Genomic DNA, 23483 nt, shown 5'->3' with positions numbered 1-23483 from the left:
CCATTACAGACGGAGAACAAAATCTAGGCTGAAATCTGCATGATAAGAGCGCTGTAATTCTGAATTCAACATTAAATCAACAACCCTATTTGGCTCAGGCACATTAAAGATTGCCTGGCACTATTCACCAAACAGTAAGGAATACCTAGTGCCCTGGCCAAGAGTACTGTTTCTGAAACCTTGCTGTGTGTATATCAGCCCACACCTTACCCATATTTACAACATGACCATGTGTCAAAAATATTTAATTGGCTTTAAAGGACTATGGGTGTATTGGTCTTGAAAGATGCTGCGTAATTGCACATCTCTCTGCAGCACCTGGGAAATGGGCACAAGATCTGTGACTACATTCCTGGCAGTTTAATTAGCACACCAGATTGTAACATGCCACTGTGCATAATAATCTCATCCTTGCCCATATAATGCCATTATATCTGATGGAGCAACGGTCAATTGTCTTAGTGCTTGGCAATTAATTGCAGCAATAAACATTTAATGGGTTGGCAAGTTAGTGAAGGATGCATCTACATTCCCTTCTGCTCTGTAAGAAGCCAATTGATTTTTCTATTGCTGAGGGCACTGTAGTGTAGCTTTGACCCTCAGTTCAAAACCCACTGTTATTATTTTCTTTCTATTGTACTTTGTTGTCTTTTTTTTGTTTCGCACATAGTTCTTGGTGTGATGCTGCCTTTCAGTCACCTTTTATTTCTTTTAAATTCAACTTTAGGCAGGTGCCCGCTGTTTGCATTTTCTACAAGGGCTCAGTACTTTGCCAATGCAATCCTAATTGGAAACAAAAGTCATCCAGCAGGCACACTGCACAAGGAAGCTAATTTATAATATCAGCATTTTAGTCTCTGTATGCTGCAATCATGAGGTGAAGACTGTGAAACCATGTTTCGAACTTAAGCTTTGACCTTAACATATTGCTGGGCTCTGTCATTCAATCTGTTCTGCAAAAAGGATGTAAAGAGTGAATTAAAAGTTCAATTACTGGCGGCCTAGTGGTGGTCTGGTCTTGCCTTCAAATTTCCTGATGACTTGAATCTTTGACTACTAACACTTTAATGATCTGGATTACTTACAACACCATACATCAGCCTAACAAAGCCCATTCGTTTATCCACACATACATATAATCAAACACCCAATAAACAAAACACATCGCAGCATGGGTGAATAAATTCAATTACTGCGAGCCCACATTTCAATTGAAGTGACAAAAAGTTAAAAGCATTCTGTTTTAATCAATGATTGTTCTATCAATGCATTGTCTATTTAATTAATTACTCAATAATCAAGGGTTTTAATAATAAAGCTGATTCACCCAAGTTTAGTACCTGGAAACTGCAGCTCTAGGCTTCATACTGCATTAGTTAATCTCCAATTGATTCAAAGATGATAAAATTGAATTGTACAGGCTATTTGGCAAATCAAACAGAAGGGTGAAGATTCATCCAGATGATGTGTATCTCAGAAATACTTCATACATGACCAGACACAAAGCTGAACACAAAAGATGATAGGACTGCAATTCTTGTCTTTGCTATTTTCTGGGAAACTAAATTGATAAAAGATTATGACCCAAATTTAACAACAAGGGGGACAGAGAGTACTGTAATAGTATCAAAGAATATCTACAGTATGGAGGGAGGCCACTTGGCCTGTCATGTCTGCACTGACCCTCCAAAAATCATCCCACCCAACCTCAGACCCCCTACCCTATTCCTATAACCCCACGTTTTCCATGGCTAATCCATTTAGCCCACACATCCTTATAGACAATTTTAGCATGGCTAATCCATCTAACCTGCAGGGAGTCTGTTTGGTCTGTGGTCTTAAAGCAGTGTGTATAATCTGCTTGATATTGGTGCTTTCAATTACAATGGTGGAATGGTGCGAGTTGGACGTGATTGCATGCGATAGTGATGAATGACCTCACTGTTGTCTGTCTTTCTTTCTTTTTATACACACACCCACACACTCACACATTCACACACCCACACACTCACAAACTCACACACCCACACAGACACACACAGAGACACAGACAGACAGACTGACACACAGACCAACACACAGAGACAGACACACACACTCACATATACACACAGACAGACACACACTCACACACAGACACACACACATACTCTCTGACATGCATACATACACACACAGACACCACACAGACACACAGACACACACAGACAGATACACTCTCTCACACACTCTGACACACACACGGACAGACACACACACACATGCGCGCACACACACATACAGACACACACACCTCTCACACACATAGATACAGACACAGACACACGCACACTTACACACTCTCTCACACACACACACACACACTCTCTCACACACACATGACGGACACGGACACGGACACGGACACAGACACTGTCTCACACATTCTCTCAGACACACAGAGACAAACACAGAAACACTCACACACTCTCTCAGAAACAGACACACACAGAGACAGACACACTCTCTCATACACTCACACACACTCTCTCTCACATACACACAGACACACACACAGTCTCTCTCTCTCACAGACACACAGGCAGACATACACACTCTCACAGACACACAGGCACACACTCTCTCCTACAGACACAGACAGACACACACACACAGACTCACACACATTCATACACACTTTCTCACCCACACAATGGTGGTCCACAGGAAAGAAGGTAGTTAATCAGAAACAGTTCCTACATGCTTATAATCAAACTGTGATTGCTGGTTAAAGTACACACATAAGACAATATGCCAAGGCCAGTAACAATGGGCTTAGCGGTGACGTTTCTCTCTTCCCTGACACTCTCAGTAGTTAAAAGACAATTTTTAAAATGCCCTACTCACTTAGGATTGAGGTCTGAGTGGTGTCACTGGATCGAGGCTAATCAGGACTTTCAGGAACAGAGGGAGAAATTATTTCTACATTTGAACATTTCTCTTGCTTTATTTTGTACTGAGCCATGATAATAGCAGCAGATGTAAGAATAAGCTCAAGTAATATTAATTGTCTTAGTCCATGCTTTTGTTTACTAAAATCCTATGTTTTTCATGATCATTATAAACTACAACTGCAGAAAAATAATCTTTTGAGGGTAAATTAAAGAGATAATCTACCTGGCTCTGGAATTTTCAAACTGTGCCAGCTAGGAGATGAAGCAGCTGTTCTGTACATTCCCCTTTAGGTTGACTAGTTCCTTGACAGCACATAATACAATGACAACTCCGTTTCAGGCTTATTATTGTACCTGACATAGAATGACAACAACTTACCAAGAAACCAAATAGATTGCGTCTGTGCCATTGTATCACTATTAAAACTGAATTTTAAAAATAAAATTCCAATTTTCTGCCCTAAGCACACTAACCCATTCTGGGCTACAGTTCTGTACTGATTATAAGCAGGGCCAGATGGATCTCATTGACTACGTAATCCTTGATTGGGGCTGTTAACCTGGGCTAATCAGGGAACCCTGGCTGACAGATAAAAACAGGAGGCTCAGATGGTCTCCTCAGACTAGGGACTGGCTTTGAGCTGGCTGGTTACAGCCCAAGTACCGTGCACATGTAAATAAAGGGTGACTTGGTGATGGGATACTAGTCTCTGTGCCATTGTTTCAAATTCAATAAAATATTAGGCAGTGGCCACTGAACCAGAATGAATTGGAAGAAACTCCAATTGAGAGTTCAAGTGATGGGTCCACCTTCCTTAATTACTGCCGCAGTGAGGATGATGGTTGCACTGATAAAGGGGGGGGGACATTGTTGCAAATGGATGCCATCTCAGTTGCCTCTTTAAACACTTTATTCTTTGGTTGGTTTCCCTTCTACACAGTCTAAGAGCCAACAACAGGTATCTAACAGTGAGAGAGTGAAATGGTCCTCCACTGTTCTGTACATTATTCTACATACTGTGCAAAAAGTGCTTCCTTTTCTGTTAGGTGGTGCTAAGCATGAGTCTATAAATATGGCCATGTCACCTAGGATTGAAGTTCAGTTACAAACTTAATTAAGACAGTACAAGCCCTCTGGAATACAGATACTACCCCTGCTGTCATCATATTGTTGAAGAAAGTGTGGTTCCTTTAGTGATGATCTGTAGCTGCCTTCTTGACAGTCTGTGCCTATATGTGTTTTGGCTAAGATGCAAGGTGTATAAACCATTCTTAGAGACAGACGTGTTTGAAAAACCTTATGCTAAGCAAACAATTATTTTAAATATTACAGCAAGGAGTGGTGAGTCTTAAATTGTTTATGTATTGGTGTGGTTAACATTGCTCAGTGCCTTCAGTATTGCTCACCACAGATAGTGGTTAACAGAGAGGTGTTTGCTTTGGTTGTCGGCCAAGGCAATATTCTGGCTGGGTACTGATACAACAAAAGGACTCAGAACCCAAACCTTTCCTCATTCTTTATTCTGCAAAACAAAAGATTTCAAACAGAAGAATCCCACAGAGATTGATAACATGATATGGGGTATTTGCTCATTCTGTAACAGTGAACCTCGCGCATTGTGTTCATAAAAAGGTCAGCTCACAGGGATGTTGAGTCTGCCTGGTTAAATTTCAGGTTAGACATTAGTGCCCTCAGAGTGCCCTCAGTCAGGACCCTGGACAAGACGGGTACACCAAGGCCCAAAAGCTGTGCCCAGACTTGGGGGAGAGGGCCATTGTGTTCTGATTGGGGGGAGAGACTGTTGTGCTCTGATTGAGGAAGGGTTGCTGTGCTCACAATGGGTGGAGCTGCAGTGCCCACATTGGGGCTGTGGGCTGTTGTGCTCTGTTTGGAGTAGGGTGCATGTAATTTGTTTCTGGGAGCAAGGTCCAGCATGTTGGTATGGTGAGTAGGGTCGGAATAGGGATACATTTCCAAGTCAGGCTGGTGTGAGGTTTGGAGGAGAATTTGTGGTGCCGGCATTCCCATATACATGCTGGCTTTGTCCCTCTATGTATCAAAGATTGGGAGGTCAGCTTGGGGAATCACTACAGTGAATTCTGTAGAGGCTGACGCTGGAGGGAATAAGTGTTTAAGGTGTTGCCAATGAAACAGGCTGCTTGGTCTTGGATGGTTTCTACCTTCTTGAGTGTTGTTGGAATTGCGCTCATCAAGGCAAGTGGAGAGCAATCCATCATACCCCTGACTGACTCCTTGTGATTCAGGAAGTGAGTCATTCATTGCAGAGAAACTTTGCCAAGAGCTCTGGCCAATTCAGCAACTTGATGTGGAGGGGGTGAGAGTTAAATAACAATGATAGCTGGCTCTCCCATTAGATGGTGCACTGCTTCAGTACATTTGTAGCACTGGGCCACTTGATTTTGTGACATTTATTCTTAACATCATCCAAAACACCTAGCAAAAAGAAAGCTACAACTTTTCTGAGCAAATTCAATGAATTCTAATGAGTGACCTCTCCTGATTATTAATGAAAGCCTCATATTGTATTGCCCTCTTCCCTTTTCAGTTAATGCAGAGGCATTTCTTGGGTCAATTTGATGATTGTGGGGCCGGGGAGTCCAGAACTAGAGGGCATAGGTTTAGGGTGAGAGGGGAAAGATATAAAAGAGACCTAAGGGGCAATTCTTTTACACAGAGGGTGGTACGTGTATGGAATGAGCTGCCAGAGGAAGTGGTGGAGACTGGTACAATTGCAACATTTAAGAGGCATTTGGATGGGTATATGAATAGGAAGGGTTTGGAGGGATATGGGCTGGGTGCTGGCAGGTGGGACTAGATTGGGTTGGGATATCTGGTCGACATGGACAGGTTGGACTGAAGGGTCTGTTTCCATGCTGTTCATCTCTATGACTCTATGACTCTATGTTCTTCAATGATATTATGAATTGACTGTGAGACATACAGCAGCAGTACATTACGTTGCCAATAGTTGTCCTATCAGACAATAAAGGAACCTGCTCGCTGGCTTGTTCCCATTGTTCTTATTTGACTGACTTGCAATTACAGATTGTATACTCCTGCAGAGCTTCAGGATGTGAGAGTGACAATGAAACAGCGATTCATGGAGCGCTACTAATGGAAAGGGTGAAGAACAGTCTTCAGGTCAAAAAATAACTATTTTCAAAGAAAGAACAGTATTAACTTTGACTAGCCAAAAAAAGGGTGGCTGCTGGTTAAAACTGTTCAGAAAGGAGACTTTTCAAAGCAAGAGAACGACGTTTTGAAACATCTTTACCTCAATTTGATCGGCTTGTTTATATTAGAATTCTCTTGGAAAGAAAAAGAAAGACTTAATCCATAAGGACCATGAAACATAGAAGCAGAAGTAGGTCTTTTGGCCTATTGTGTCTGCTCTGCCATTCAATGAGATTATGGCTGATCTGATCGCCCTCAACTCCACCTTCCTGCTTTATCCCATAACACTTGATCCCTTAACTGATGAGAAATCTGTATATCTCAGGCTTAAATATACTTAATGACCCAGCTTCATAAGCCCTCTGTTCCACAGAATCATTATCCACTGACAGAAGAAATTGCTCCTCATAAATAGGTGACCTTTTACTCTGAGATTATGCCCTCTAGCCCTAGAGTCTCCCATAAGTGGAAACAATATTTCTGCATCTAGCTTTCCAAGTCTCCAAGTAGTTTGAGTATTCCATAAGGTTACCTCTCATTCTTCTAAATTCCAAGCCCAACCTATTCACCATCTCCTCACAAGAAAGTCCTTGAATTGTAGAATCTTCTCTGGACTGAGCCTAAAGCAATGCGTTTCCTTGGATAAGGCGAACCAAAAGAGTTTGAGGTGTTCCAGGAATAGTCTGACTTTAGCAAGACCTCACTATTTTCATACTCCATTCCCTTTGAAATAAAGACCATTTGACTTCCCATGACCTGGCTGAACATAAATACTTGCTTTATGTGATTCATGGACAAGGACTCCCAAACGCTTCTGTTCTGTAGCTTTCTGCAGTTTTCTTCATTTAAATAATATTTAGCTCCTCTATTCTTCCTGCCAATGTACATAATCCCACATTATATTCCACCTGCCTAGTCTTTTCCCACTACTTAAACTAGCTATATCCCACTATAGACTCTGCGTCCTCCTCACTACTTAACTCCCCCCTATTTTTGTGTCTTCTGCAAACCTGGCTATAGTAAATTCACTTCTGTCATTTAAGTGATTAATGAATATATTACAAATAAAATTGTGGTCCTAGCACTGATCCTTGTGGCACTCCACTAGTTACAAGTTGCCAAACTGAAAATGCACCCCCCGCCCCCAATCCCAACTCTCTCTTCTATTAGTAAACCAATCCATATTAATATGCAACTGCCAACATCACGTGCTGTAATCTTAATTGCAATTATAAAGCACCTTTTGCAACCTCAACTCATCCCAAAGCCTTTCTCAGCCAATTAAATTCTTCTGAATTTTTGATTAGGTGGGGGCGAGGGGTTTGAAGAACTGAAGTGACCAATGCGGCGGAGAACTCCTTTGCTGGTCTTTCGATGGTGTCACAGGATCACGATGAATGAACAAATTGAGTTTTAGTTTAATGTCTCACTGAAAGATCTTCAACAATTGAATTTTCAGTTACGTTGCCCTTTTTAATTCTCAATAACAAGATGTTTCCCAGAAGCAGGTTAAGATACCAGGCTGGTACAGAGAACCCATGTTAATGGCTTACAGAAGCACAACAGGTTGAAGGGCCGCTGTGTTTACTCTGAATGTGAATTTGTAAGACTTTGAAATTGGACACATTTAATGAGTCAGACATTTTCAGCCATCATTGTAACATGGAAGTCCTTTTTTATTTAAACTGACCTTGCCCTCTGAAGACGAAGCTGCGGTTCCCTCGCTGCCAGGTCATGTGATCAAAGCCGAGCAGTGTCGTGTCGACCCGGAGATTCTGCCCACTTTTCCAAACCCTGTAGGTGTCGCTAGGGCAGATCTTGGAGACCAGGGGAACTGTGGCAGTCAAACGGGTGAAAGAATTATCAGTATTTGGACCTATAAATGCAATTCTTTTTTGCAAACATATCGCCATTTGAATAGCCAATTAAGATGTCAATGATAGACAGCTTTGCGTGTTGTAATGAATAGAGAATTGAACTCAATAATATTATTCACATGATCACCAGCACAATAAATCACATCAGTTACCTTAAGCCTGATATAATCTGATAGGCCAATTGAATTTTTTTTCTCCTTAATATTCTTAATATTAAAATTGCAAATTACATTAAAACATTTTTGATAAATTGTAAATAAATGAAGCTTGTTGCACTTCAGAAAATTGCCAATTTGCAACTGGCAAAGTTTGATTCCAGATCAACCTGATGGATAATATATTACTGGCCTAGAGTTTGTAGGCAGGAGCAGGGGAATAGCACTTTTTGCTGAGCTTTTTGGGACTTTTACCACCTCACTAACATTCAATGTCTGGTCAGCTCCATTCTGAAAGGGATGTCCCAAATTCTCACTGGCCTGAGGCAATTTGGGGGTAATCAGAGTTTGATGGTGTAAATAGGACCCCGATTGTCAATTACGGGTGGAATTGGTTGGAGCTAAGGATCTGCACACTCTGACCACTTCCACCAGCAGCAGAACTGAAGTGATATGTTTGAGCAGATAAACAAGGATGGCATTGAGCCAGAATATATTTGTGAAGTCAGGGGCAAGGGCAATCCCTAGTCCACCCACAACACTCTCCCTATATACACACACCAAACAAATTTTTAAAAAATCATTCACAGATGAGGCATCGCTGGCTAGGCCAACATGTATTGCTCATCCCTCATTACCCAGAGGGCAGTCAAGAGTCAACTACATTGCTGTGAGTCTGGAGTCACATCTAGGCCAGATCAGGTAAGGATAGCAGTTGCCCTTCGTGTGAAATATTAGTGAAGCAGATGGAGTTTTCCAACAATTTACAATGGTCATCATTAGAATCTTAATTCCAGGATTTTTAATGAATTTAAATTCCACCATCTGCCATGGCAGTTTCAAATCCGGGTCCCCAGAACATTAGCTCGCTCTCTGGATTAACAGCGATAATAGGCACTAGCCTATTGCCTCCCCTTGAAATGCTGGAGGCTGCCCCACTCCTCTTAAGGCCTCATTCCACTGAGCTGTCTCAGAGATATGAGTCAAACTTGATTGAAACTAAAGACTCAAAATTGCCAGGAACTCTTCACCCCCGGTACAGATACCCAGTCAGTCCTTCCACTGCTCAGTCATTCAAAACAAATCTAAACATTTTAACACTAGCTGGTGCTGGATGAACTCGAGTGAATATTGGATTTTACTCTATCTGTAGGTGCTTAGGGACCAGGTGAGATTTTAGTGGCAGCATGCTGTGTCAATGTTGTCCCACCTAAATGTTTCACTGATGATAAGGTAAGTCTATAATTAATTTTACTAAGTCAATTAATCTTTTTTAGCTTCTCTCTGCCTTCATTGTGATTATTAGATATTCCTTGCTAACCTAGTACAATAAGAAATGATTTTAAACTTCAGATATATGAGACTCATGAACTGACTTTAAATGTGTCAATAGTGACATAGCTCCATCTATGCATCCAGAGATTTGGGTGCTATCTCAATTCACTCTCTACTTTTTATTCATGGAATCAGTCAGATGAATAAAGTTGCTTAAGGCTCTTATCACATTTCCAGTTCTCATCACAGCTCCAGTGAGCAATCCAGTTCTGAAATTCTCTCACTTTGCAGCCTGAAGTCACTGAAGCAATCGCATCCTATCACTCAAACCACTGCTGCAATCCTGCAAATTCATTCATCTTCACACTGTCAGCTCGGAAGAACTTTCAAACACCATCTAGAATTCACACATCTCAATGTGCTGAGCCTTGATCCGTGGTGTGTGCTGCCTCCTGTTATTTAAGACATTATTAGCATCCGCTTATTAAACTTTTGGGCAGGGAAGCGTAACTGTTAAGATGTTCCACTCACACAGATGTTATCCCTAGAGCCCTTGCCACACTGATCTGTCAGTTTAAATTCCACATGGTTTGATGGGGAGTAGTGGTGTGTAAAAAAAATGTGACAGCAGGTTAAATAACTCTTGAGTATCACAGGCATTCATTACCCAGATCTCTGATGTTCAGCTCTAAAAGTAAGTGCTCTTTATTCACCATTATCTCAGTGACTGTGTTGTTACAGTACAGTATTTAAATTGTACATGGAGGGGAAAAGGGCAGTTAATACATTGTATCTGTATATGATCACAGAGTATCTGTGACTTGCTATCAGCATTGCTGGCTAGGGTTTCGAGGATAAAGGTGAGGGAAATGTCTATTCCAGTACAGATCCTTGGTCAGTAATTTGACGAAGGGTTTTCCCACTGGGCTCCTGAAACAGCCAAAAGCCTTCAGTTGTATGATAAACGGTCAAACATTGTGATTTTTCCTGGGGTGAGCAGGTTGTAAAGAGGTTCGAAAATCGCCCCTCTTTACAGAATGTATGACCAATTCGAGAAGCCTGCTGAAGAGTCAGGAGCACTCTAGCAGCTAAATGTAAAATGTCTTGACTCCTCCAATGTCAGGCGAAAGTGAGGACTGCAGATGCTGGAGATTAGAATCGAGAGTGTGGTGCCGGTGCTTTTTCCTGATGGTGATTCCTGATGAAGGGCTTTTGCCCGAAATGTTGATTCTCCTGCTCCTTGGATGCTGCCTGTCCTGCTGTGCTTTTCCAGCACCATACTCTTGACCTCCAATGTCACTATTACATGCTGTATTGTAATATGGATATGTTTTTTTAATGTAGTGGTTAAAGATAGAGCTCTAATCTGCAAAGATGAATTTGACGTTACATTAACCTGCATTTCTTAATGGCATTACAGTACATTTGACTGTAGAGAAAGTGCCATAACGCATTCAAACTTTAGAAAATAGGCTGAGAAATGTTCTTGTTATGTTTGGCTGTGACATCACTGACAGCTCTGATTTGAAGCAGGAAAATCAACGTTTTGGGCAAAAGCCCTTCATCATTCCCATTGAAGGGCTTTTGCCCGAAATGTCGATTTTCCTGCTCCTCGGATGCTGCCTGACCTGCTGTGCTTTTCCAGCACCACTCTAATCTAGACTCTGATCTCCAGCATCTGCAGTCCTCACTTTCACCTAGTTCTGATTTGAAAACAAACGCCCCCGACTGTTGAAAGTTAAAATAAAACCAGCCGCTTGTCCCCCTCCATTGGCTGGTAGATATTCTGCTTTGAATTAGAAGTAAAACTATCTATCCTTTCACTTTCACAGTCTTGGAGCTGCAAGGTAGTACTTTTGAACGTTGTGGTCAATATAAATGCTTGTCTGAGTTTCAAAAGTTAATAATGTCCTGAGTTCAGCTGGTATTCTATCAACAAGGCTGCTCAGGAGAAAGATTAATAGTTTTAAAAGGGTATAATGACGTAATCTACCTTTGATGTGGCTTCTAACTCCATGGCTGTTTGCACAAAATAGACACAAAAGGGATTAAACTTTACTTCTTTAGTAATACAGATTTGTTTCTTTTGCAGCATCATTGAAAGATGTCTGAATGATATTTACATCAGATTGCTATGGGTTCAACTTTTTAACATTTGGATTAAAATATTGTTGTTGTTTGGCTGTGTACTTGGCGGTTCTCTCAGGAGGATACATGGAGGATCTGTAGAGGCATTGGGCAGCAGAGTGGAGGGGGATGGAGGAGGCATGAGAGCTATGAGACATGGGAGGTGTGTGGGCAGCAAGGGGGTGATGGGTGAGATTGTCGTGAGCACAGAAATGACATTGGAAGCTAGGTTGCTGACCGGGTCTTCTCAACAATCGGCCTCCATACACAATGTCCATTGCAGCTTGCAAACTGCACCCGTGAATCCCAATGCCACATGGAAAAGCAAAAGTTCCAAGTAAAGTCAGTCATGAGGCAAGACTGCATCTTGGAAGTCGACAAGCCCATGATTGAATCAGAAAAAAGTGTCCACTGTGTATCTTAAATCCATGACATGGGCAACTATCCTTCTATCCGCACATATCTGAATACATACTGATCGCTTATCCGGAATAGAAATCTTATCTCAATCTAACCTAAAAAATCATTTTGGCCTTCACTTTGTTCCTGGAATTGCTCTCTGAACATGAAGGTCAGATCAAAGTTTGGCTATCAGGGCAATTATCCAATCATCAATATTCTGCTTGAAGCTGTAGTGACAATATCAACTCCCATGAGCCAGTTATATTGCAGATTTTGTATTGATGAATGTAGCCTCATGTCATGAGAGCAAATGCTACAGGCTAGACTGGAGCTGGTTCAGTCAGATCTGATGCTGCAGAGCTAACCTGTCTGTCTGGCAGGTAGTCTCCCAAGTTTGCAGTGCCTAGTGGGAGCGAAGATTAGTGTAATATCATGGGGTGGCAAGTGGGAGACACTTCACTCACGCTAAGGGCATTAGGCAGAGGACAGCAAGTAGCTCAACAAATCAGTGATTGTGGTGAAAGCACGGAGGGTCAAAAGCTTTGCAGCTGGAAGCTTGAAAGCGCAGCACTGTGTGGCTTGTGGGGGTGGGAGGAGGGCTTTTCTGGGTCAGTATTTAGAGGAAAATAAGTTTTGGAGTGGACAGGGAGATGTAGTGAGAAGGCCTGAGTGGAAAAGGCTGAAATTGATTATCTTGTCTCCTTTGTGCTTGATCAGTAAGAGCCACTCTCTTAAATCAATATCAAAGTTGTACTTTGCATCTGGCCCAGAGGGAGGTGCTAATCCCTGGCTGATGCTGATGTCAGGAGTCTGCGAACACGACCATAATAAAATTCGCTTTTTAACTGAGGAATGGTTCATTTGGTACAGTTAATTGGATTGATTTCTGTCACATCTCGAATGCATTTTCAGATTTCAAGGTCAGCATGTAAGCAATTATTCAAAGTGAGCTGTCACTAGAGTTTTTGCCAGCTTGAAATCTCGACAACACCAAGGGGAACGTGTGTCACAGGTGCGTTCTCAAACTCAGTGCTTCGGAATGTGTCACTTCCTGGAAGTGGCCTTGGTGTTATGACAGAACTCTCTCAGCAAAGGTGCAAGCCTGCAGCACTGTGTAACAAAGTGAACTCTCCACACACCAACCAGCAACCTCAGGAGATATCTTAATCCCGCTACTCTTTCATCTCAATTTTGGCTGAATTGAAGTGGCAGATGGTTCAACTCCAGGGCTTGTTGGACAGTCATACTATTTCAAGTTACATTATTACAAAGCTAGTGGAGGCTAATAGGAAACTGTTGTTCTAATCTTCAGTGTAATTTACCAATGTTTGAGTTTCCTGTCCAATCACAATCAGTTTTCTATAGCTAAGTAAATTCTACTGAAACAAGAATGCCTTTCTGAGAAAACTTTATTTTAAAAATGTCATACAGCTGAGGGGTACTGATATTTATGGAGCTGGATAATAGGGTCAGTGTAGACTCAAGCTCAATTACTTTGATTCAGGAATTCTGACCAGAACTTTCTGTCCTCTGCTGTCTAGTCACTATATCACCATTTATCTTAATGCAATAGAATCCTGTGGGCTGGTGTGAGTAGAAATATTTAAACAAAAACAGAACTTGATTTCTTTTTAATAAAAGAATATTTCCACCTGTTCAGATGAGGTGAGGACTCCAATCTAGATACTAAGGGTAAAACGTCATGGTGAAATGCCCCTGTCCTGCTCAGGCTGATGTACGAGATCTCATGAATCTATGTCAAAGAGTCTCTCCCTGGTTTCCCGGGCAAAACGTATCCCTCAACTAACACTACAAACAAAAATAAAACCTTACCATGATTACTTTTTTGGATGATGTCTACTTTTGGATGATTGAAGGTCTTGTATGACACTATATAAATGCAGGTTCTTCCTTTCTTATAGGGTGGACTGTTTTGATTTAATATCTGGAGGTGCAGTCTAATTTACACTGCAAATCTTCTGATTTGTGACAACATTCAAGCAACTGGGATTCTCAGTACCTCCAGTGGTGGCTGCAATACTCTTGTGTTGTGGTTGCCCACATTGCTAGGAATTTAAATGCAGCTGAAGTACACAGCCTTCTCCTCGTCTCACACTTCAGATCAACATATATCTCCTTATGAGAATACAGAGGGTAGGACCAAGTATAAATGACTGAACCTGATTGGTGCAAAGAAGATTTGTTAAAATGGTGAGGGAATATGGGATTTTCGTATGCGCAGCTAGTAACTCGAGTTGTTCTCCTTAGAACTGTGAAGAGGAAGGAGACACTTAATAGAGATAATCTAAATGATGATGATGCGTTTACAGAAATAGGAATGAAAGGGTTGTCCCATGAGGAGAGAGTAAATAGAATAGTCCTATAATCTCTGGTTTTCAGAAGAATGAGAGACAACCTCATTGAGACATGTCCATTTCTTTCGAGGATTTGTCAGGGTAGATGCTTTCTTGGTTTGAGAGTCTAGAATCAGGTTGCTTCACCTCACAATAAGGTGACTGAGACAGGAAATTTCTTCACTAAGCAGGCTGTGAATATTTGGAGTCTGAAAGTTAGGGCGGCCTAACTGGTTAGCCGGGTTCAATTCCAGCCTTGGGTGACTGTCTGTGTGGAGTTTGCACATTCTCCAAGTGTCTGCGTGGATTTCCTATGGGTGCTCCGGTTTCCGCCCACAGCCCCAAGATGTGCTGGTTAGATGGATTGGCCATGCTAAATTGCCCATAGAGGCCCGGGATGTGTAGGTTGGGTGAATTAGCAATGGGAAATGCAGGATTACAGGGATGAGGTGGGTCTGGTGCTAGATAATTCGATTGGCTAAATAGCCAATTGTATCCACATTGTAGGGATTCTATGAAAGCTCAGTTGTTATGAGCAATATATTCATAGATACTGAGGGAATTGGGCATATGGAGCTCAGGTTGAAGTAGAAGATGAAGCATGATCTTATGGGATGGCAAGGTAGGATGTGGCTGACTCTGCTGGCTGGAAGACTGGTAACCAGGGGCCACAGGCTTTTATTGCAAGAGGATTGGAGTACAGGAGTAAAATAGTCTTGTTGTAATTATATATAGATTTGCTGATACTGCATCTGGAGTATTGTGTATGCTTTATATCCTTACTTATGGAAGAACACACACTCATCATAGAGGGATTACAAGAAAGATTTGTGAAACTGATTCCTGGGATTGAGGAGATTGAGGAGATTGGACCTATATTCTCTAAGATTTAGAAGAAAGTGGTAAATCTTTGGAACTGTCTATTCCAGCGGTCTGTAAAAGCTCAGTCATCGAGTATATCCAAGATAGAGAGTGTCAGATTTCTAAGTATTTAAAACAGGAGATATGGAGATAGTGCAGGGAACTGTTATTGAGATAGAAGATCAACCATGATCTGGCTGGATAACTGAATGGCTCAATGGGTCAAAAGATCCATTTCTGCTCCAATTCCTATGTTCCTGTGAATTATTATGACCTGGAATGCACTATCTAAATGGAAACTGAAGAAGATTCAATACAAACTTTCAAAACTATATTTGTAAAGCAAACTATATTTGTTAAGTAAAGTAAAGCAAAACTATATTTGTAAAGCAATGTAGGTGAGGGATTGCAACCAAACAAACCTCCCTTTCAGTGAGTTATTCTATTTAAAATAAACAATTTACCCATTAGTACATGAATATTCCGTTACGATAGCCCAGTATTTTTAGTGGTATTCAGTAGCTGAATGGGACACGCTCTGCTATTCAAACTAGATCAGACTAAAACTATCTGAAACAAGTCTAAAATTGTTTCATCATTTGTGACATAAAGATAGAAGACAGTAAAGCATATGAATGGCATAGCAATGAAAGTCCACTGGCATACAGGAAAGGTAAGACTTTGATGCAAACTAATTAACCTTAAGGATAAGAACTCTGTCAGTAGATGAAGGTTGACGGCTGTAACTTTGAAGAAGATTTGACTCTCTTGTCAAAGAGTTCAATTTGATTTCATTACTATTGTCAACTGATGCCAACTCCACAAAGTCAGAAGAAAAACAATGTCACGGGGTGAATATAGAACAGGGAACTCATTAAACTAGGAAAAAATAGTGATTCCCCCACCCTCACAAGATAATCTTTCATTGCCTCCTGAGCATTATTTCTTCTTCCATTTGTTTCCCAAAACATCATTCAAAATGTCAATTAATCGTCAGAGGCAGAAATTCCTCACCTCATCAATGAATTAAAAATACAGCATTTCTTCTCCTGATTTATAAGTTGACCTATTCATTTGTTCCCTCAAGTAACATCCTTTTTGTTCATTGTTTGCCATAAAGGCGTAAAATATGTTTTGCGATTTTCTTGAATCTTTTGCTCCATGTGTCAGGCCTGACAGAGAGCAGAGCTTTGGAGACAAACTAACACAGCACTGCAGTCTCAGTGATCACATTATAACCACAGACAAAAGCCAAGGTTGATGTCAGAGAGGATTCTTAGAATGTAGCAGAGATGACAGAAAGTCTTTCATTCAGGACAAACCGATCTAAGGGGATATTTTCTTGTGTACACGTTGGCAGAGGGGAGCTTTGGCTGTCCGCTGCACATTTCAGCAAAGTAGGAGCCCACAAATCTCCATGACTCCACTGATAGGTGGCATTTTGAATAACTGGATTTTTAATCCCTGCCATCTGAGTCAATATTTATCCCTCAATCAACATCACAAGAACAGATGGATCCGGTCATTATCTCATTGCTGTTTGCATGTGTTTGCTTTACATTACAACAAGGAACATCGTTCAAAAATATTGCATCATCTGTGAAGTGCTGTGGGTTGGCTTGAGGTCAAGAGAGTCGAGAGTATGGTGCTGGAAAAGCACTGCAGGTCAGGCAGCATCCGAGGAGCAGGAGAATCGACATTTCGGGCATAAGCCCTTCATCAGGATGTGGGGCTTATGCCCAAAATGTCGATTCTCCTGCTCCTCGGATGCTGCCTGACCTACTGTGCTTTTCTAGCACCACGCTCTCGACTCTGATCTCCAGCATCTGCAGTCCTCACTTCCTCCTCCTTGAGGTCAAGAGAGGTGCTATATAAATACAAGTCATTCTTTCAGGTCCATTACACAGGGGAACATTCTAATTGTCTCCTTTGACATCAGCCCTGCCCTTTGTTAGGTTTGGACTTACTGTACCATTCTGGTTAACCATAAAACAGAGTACTTATACTGTATATTAACCAGCATACTTCTTCACCGCCTCCTATTTAAGTCAAATCTTCCTCCTTAATTCCTCACAATTAGGATATAAATGTTAAAATGCATCCTTTCTCTAAGGCGAAACCAAAAAATATTGCCCTCGTGTTTTTAAGATTTCTAAGATCTCAAATATGATGAAAAGGATACTTTTGCAAAATTTCCTAAACTGTTGGCAGGTTAGATTGGATTGAACTTACCCCAGCTTGTAAACTCCCATTTCATTTCGACATAAAAGTCCTGTGCCTGTTGGAAATAAAGAAACCGATTGAAAATGATAGGATTAAGAACAGAAATACTGGATTTATTTTTCAAGGGAAGGAGAGAAAAGGGATTACTCACTCTTACAAAAATGGATGAGCAGATGGTGAAAATGCAGGGGTCTGTGATGGAATTATATTCATGGACCCAGGAGACTTAATGGGCGAATGTTTTATTTTAGCTCTGGACTTCCTTGCTAGCTCATGTTAGTATAAATATGGTTTTACAGAAAGCTTCTACTTTTCAATCACATCAAGCTTATCAGTGCTGTCAACTTTGAAAATAAGCTTTTTTGTGTAACATAACCTGAGCCCTTTCTCTGTTGACTTCAGAGTTCTCTCGTTTGGTGCTATTGACATTTGTCATCTTATTTTGTTGCATCAGAATTCAAACATTTCTTTTGCAAATATGTGAATTTGTGATGTATAGAAGAAACGTCCACATTATTTTCTTCCTCTCAACTGTCTCCCTCACAACAATAACCTTCTCTAAAATCGAGATGAATTTGGAATAGCCCTGCTTGCAAACCATTGCCAGTGGGAGTTTGTGTAGGGAAGTCTGGAGGGATCTAAAACCAAATAACTCAGAGTAACCAGGTTCTTGATTTTGTTGAGAACTAGTCAATGATGGTGCCTAGGATCTCCAAATCTGAGCATTTTTTGGCATGACCAGACATCTTAAAGCACAACAACTTCCACAAACTCTATCACAAGTCGTCCAGGGGAGATGGATATCAAAATTAAACTAGAATTATGAGGAAGGGTCACTGGACGCAAAACTTTCTCTCCAATGATGCTGCCAGACCTGCTGAGTTTCTCCAGTAATTTCTGTTTTGTTTCAGATCCTCAGTTCTTTGCTTTATTATAATTGTCTAACATCTCCTTCTTGCAAAATTCAGCTTGAGTAATCTCTGTAACAAATTAAACTGACAACAGAAAGGCAGTGAGAATGCTGCTGGCTTACCTGACGGAGTTTCTCTAATAGACAAGGGATCCCTGACAGTCGTTTAATAGATCTTTGGTAATCGCGATATCGAAGGACAAGTTGCACCAGCTCCAGGTTCCCTGTACTTATCGCCTCTTGGAGAGCTGTGGAGTGTATGGAGAGATCAACATCAGGATACTGCCAAGTGAAAGCAAGTGATTTATTTCCAATGTACTTTAAGAAGATTTTCATCCAAAGTTTGATAACTGTTTTCATGACAAATATATTTACCAGGGTTATCAGTGGTTAGCACTGCTCCCTCATGATGCCAAGGACTTGGGTTCAATTCCAGCCTCTGGCAACTGTCTGTATGGAATTTGTACGTTCTCCCTGTGTCTGCATGGGTTTCCACTTGTTTCCTCCCATAGTGCAAAGATATGCATGTTAGGGTGGATTTGATGTACTAAATTGCCTTGTTGTTTCAGATGTGCAGGCTAGGTGGATTAGAGATTGGAAATGCTGTGTTACTAGGATAGGGTAGGGGTGGATCTGGGTGGGATGTTCTTTGGAGGGTTGGTGTGGACCCGATGGGCTGAATGGCCTGCTTCCACACTGTAGGGGTTCAACAATGTATGAGCCTATTTTCAGAAAGCTGAGTCTGAAGAGGATGAGTCAGAGTCTCTTACATTTTATTCTGTTATTTGTTTATTCTTTCACAGGATGAGGTGGGACCAGCATTAATTACCCAGTCATAACTCCTCAGCCATTTCAGACACCAGTTAACTATCATCCACACTGCTGTGGGCCTGGATTCACATCCAGACCAGAACAGGGAAGCAAGTAAATTTCCTTCCTTTACAAACACCAGTGATAGGTTTTTACAATAATAGACAATGGCTTTGTGGCTACCATTCTTGAGGCAAGTACCAGAGATATTAATTGAGTTTAAATTTCAACAGCTGCTGAGGTGGCTTTCAAACTCATGTCTCCAGAATGTTTGCCTGAACATCTTGATTACTAAATCAGTGACTTTACCATGATTGCATTGCCATCATCACTAACTCTGCAGGGCAGAGTTTTTTTTTAGAAAAGCCTTTCCAAGTCAGCAACTAAGAAATATTACCAGTAAACTGGTTAAAAAAAAAATCAGTAACAGTTGGAGGTGAATATACTGATAGTACTGGAGCTCCATGTTGAAGGAAACACGTCAAGTCAGTCAGTATGTGTCCTTCACAACAAAAACAGAAATTGCTGGAGAAACACAGCAGGTCTGGCAACATCTCTGGAGAGAACGCCAAGGTAATGTTTTGTGTCCGGTACCCTTTCTTTAGAATGATTTAACTCTGCTTTCTCTTCACAGATGCTGCCTGTCCTGCTGAGTTTCTCCAGCAATTTCTCTTTTTGTTTCAGATCTTCAGCATCCACAGTTGTTTATTTTGTTTTGTGTCTTTTGTGGGTTTTACTGTTCTTTTTTCTTCTGGGATAAGCATAACTAGGATTGGCTTTCCCGTATTCAAGAGCCAGATTTAAGTATTCAGCAATACGTGACCCTGAAACTTCCAATCGAAAACCTCTGATGCAATGAATAACATACTATCCTGTTACAATGGAACTTCATCCCTTTATGCTGAATTGGAGGGAGTTCAGAGTAGGCCGAACAGGCTGGGGCTGTTTTCCCTGGAGCATCGGAGGCTGAGGAGTGACCTTATCGAGGTTTATAAAATTATGAGGGGCATGGAAAGGGTAAATAGGCAAAGTCTTTTCCCTGGAGTCAGGGTGTCCAGAACTAGAGGGCATAGGTTTATGGTGAGAGGGGAAAGATATAAAAGAGACCTAAGGGGCAACTTTTTCACACAGAGGGTGGTACGTGTATGGAATGAGCTGCCAGAGGAAGTGGTGGAGGCTGGTACAATTACAACATTTAAGAGGCATTTGGATGGGTATATGAATAGGAAGGGTTTGGAAGGATATGGGCCGGGTGCTGGCAGGTGGAACTAGATTGGGTTGGGATATCTGGTCGGCATGGACGGGCTGGACTGAAGGGTCTGTTTCCATGCTGTACATCTCTGTGACTCTATGACTCTATGAGTTGAGAAGGATAAGAGGAGATCTAGTTTAGGTATACAAGCTGCGAAAGAGAATTGAGCAGGTAGGTGTGAAGCTTATAGCTATAAAAGCAGTATGAGGTCAGAAATCCTGCAGTGATTTACTCACCTCCTGACACCTCAAAACATCTACATGGCACAAGTCAGGAGTATGATGGAATGGTTTCCATTTCCCTGGATGAATGAGCTCCAATAAGCTTAACACCAGCTGGGAGAAGGCAGCCTGCTTTTAAGTGTCACCACATCCACAAAAATTCTCTCTCCATCACTGATGCTCAACAGCAGCAATGTGTAAAATGTGCAGGATACACTGCAGATATTCACCAAGACTCCTTAGATAGCATTCTTCACATTCACAAACACTACCATCTAGAAGGCCAGAGACAGCTGATACATGGCAACACCACTACTTGTAAGTTCCCCTCCAAGCCACTTGACATCCTGACTTGGAAATATATTATCAGCGTCGCTGAGTCAAAATCCTGGAACTCCTTCTCTAACAGCATTGTGGGTCTACCTACAGCAGAGGGACCCACAGTGGAACAAGAAAGCAGCTCACCATTACCTTCTCAAGAGCAACATGGGACAGACAATAAATGCTGGCCCAGCCAGCATCCCTCTTTCTGTGAAGGAATGAAAAAATAACATCAGACATACTAAAATGAATTACTGCCATTTATCTCTGCAGCTATATCACATTTAATTAAACCTTGTGTTAATAACTGGATGGGAGTTCTATTTGTGGATATATATTGAGTACTGGGAGTACCGGCATTTTTTATTCCTCCTAAGTTTTGTTCCAAATAATTTCCTTTCAGTAGATGTTGGTTGGAAAGGAATGATATCATGATCCCAGTGCAACCTGCAGTAGGACTACAACACTATAGCCCTGATTTGCTGTCATCGACTTCTATAATTGAGTGGCTACGTAATGTTAGCTCAGGATTACAATTTGTATTCTTACTTACAGCCTTACTTCAAAGCTCCATCAGGCAAGTGTTAGATGTCTTTCACAGTGCTACAGAAAAGCAATTCTTTCAGCCTTGTTGACAATTATTGTATACACTGAACAGAAGGCATTACCAGAATATTTTGCTACATCGTTGGACAATGGACTGCAAATACTTTTTGGATCAAACAGGTGTGATTGGGATTTTGACTGTTCTCCTTTTATAAATGGGCCGCACGGTGGCACAGTGGTTAGCACTGCTGACTCACAACGCCAGAGGCCCGGGTTCAATTCCCGCCTCAGGTGACTCTCTGTGTGGAGTTTGCACATTCTCCCCGTGTCTGCGTGGGTTTGCTCCGGTTTCCTCCCACAATCCAAAGATGTGAAGGTTAGGTGAATTGGCCATGCTAAATTGCCCATAGTATTAGGTGAAGGGGTAAATGTAGGGGAATGGGTCCGGGTGGGTTGCGCTTCGGCGGGTCGGTGTGGACTTGTTGGGCCGAAGGGCCTGTTTCCACACTGTAAGTCATCTAAATGAACTGCTGCAACAATGTGAGTTAACTAGAACCCTGAAAGTTACATGCAACATAATGTGAGAAAAATAGCAGTAAACAATGCCATTCTTTCTTAATTTAACTGCAAAGGTTAGACATTAAAGATCCCAAAGTCATGACATTTCACAGTATGAAATTAGGTTTGATTTTAATTGATGTTGGAGCATATGAAAAAGTGGAAAATATTTTCCTACATGTGCAATATGGCCCTCCAATGCATCTGATGTGGCTAAATATGATTAGGCCATATTAGATTAGATTCCCTACAGTGTGGAAACAGGCCCTTCAGCACACTAAATCCAGACCGACCCTCTGTAGAGTAACCCAACCAGACCCATTTCCCTCTGACTAATGCACCTAACACTGTAGGCAATTTAGCATGGCCAATTCACCTGACCTGCACATCTTTGGACTGTGGGAGGAAACCGGAGCACACCCACGCAGACATGGGGAGAAAGTACAAACTCCACACAGACAGTCGCCTGAGGCTAGAATCGAACCTGAGACCACGGTGCTGTGAGGCAGCAGTGCTAACCACTGAGCCACCGTGCTCCAATTAATATTGTAGAGCTAATATCCAATTCGTATACTAACTTCACCTTGGACATAGTCAGGCAACAGAAACATTCTACTGCAATATTAGTTCGGCCTAAAAATGGCATTGTTTTTATAATTTAGTAAAGAGTCGAAGCGTGTGGTGCTGGAAAAGCACAGCTGATCAGGCAGCATCCTAGAAGTTTCAAGGATAAGCTTTTCATCAGGAATGAGGGGGCTGAGAGATAAATGGGAGCGGGTGGGGCTGGGGGGAGGGTAGTTGGGAATGCAATAGGTAGATGGAGGTGGGAGTAATGGTGATAGGTCAGGGAGGAGGGTGGAGCAGAAAGGTGGGAAGGAATTTGGACAGGTAGGACAAGTCAAGAGAATGTTGCGTTGGAAGGTTGAATCTGAAATAAGGTGGAGGGGAGGGGAAATGAGGAAATTAGTGAAATCCACATTGATCCCATGTGGTTGGAGGATCCTAAAGTGGAGGATGAGGCGTTCTTCCTCCAGGCGTCAGGTGGCTAGAGTTTGGCAGCGGAGGAGGCCCAGGACCTGCATGTCCTTGGCGGAGTGGGAGGGAGAGTTAAAGTATTTGGCCATAGGTACACCCCCCCACCCTCCATTTCTGATGAAGAGTTAATTCTCGAAACGTTGACTCTCTTGCTCCTCGGATGCTGCCTGACCGGCTATGCTTTTCCAGCACCACACTCTTCAACTCTGATGCTGGAAAAGCGCAGCAGGTCAGGCAGCATCAAAAGAACAGGAGAATCGACGTTTCGGGCATGAGCCCTTCTTCAGGAATGAGGAGGGTGTGCCAAGCAGGCTAAGATAAACGGTAGGGAGGAGGGACTTAGGGGAGGGGCGTTGGGAATATGATAGGTGGAAGGGGGTTAAGGTGAGGGTGATAGGCCGGAGAGGGGGTGGGGGCGGAGAGGTCA

General features: G+C 41.9%; 1 protein-coding gene across 3 annotated transcripts in view; it reads right to left on the bottom strand.

The window, feature by feature from the left end:
- Nucleotides 1–23483, bottom strand: part of ankrd13b (ankyrin repeat domain 13B) — a 363369-nt gene that overhangs the window by 74769 nt on the left and 265117 nt on the right. For all 3 annotated transcript variants that reach the window (XM_043718413.1, XM_043718411.1, XM_043718412.1), the window contains exons 3-5: nucleotides 18437–18561; nucleotides 17413–17458; nucleotides 7820–7963 (exon numbers count right to left, since the gene is read on the bottom strand). In XM_043718413.1, the coding sequence (XP_043574348.1) occupies nucleotides 7820–7963; nucleotides 17413–17458; nucleotides 18437–18561 (315 nt within the window). The remainder of the gene's footprint in view (nucleotides 1–7819; nucleotides 7964–17412; nucleotides 17459–18436; nucleotides 18562–23483) is intronic.

The sequence above is a fragment of the Chiloscyllium plagiosum genome, chromosome 28 (genome assembly GCF_004010195.1).
Source record: "Chiloscyllium plagiosum isolate BGI_BamShark_2017 chromosome 28, ASM401019v2, whole genome shotgun sequence".
NCBI classification, from domain to species: domain Eukaryota; kingdom Metazoa; phylum Chordata; class Chondrichthyes; order Orectolobiformes; family Hemiscylliidae; genus Chiloscyllium; species Chiloscyllium plagiosum.
This window is presented reverse-complemented; position numbering and strand designations above follow the sequence as displayed.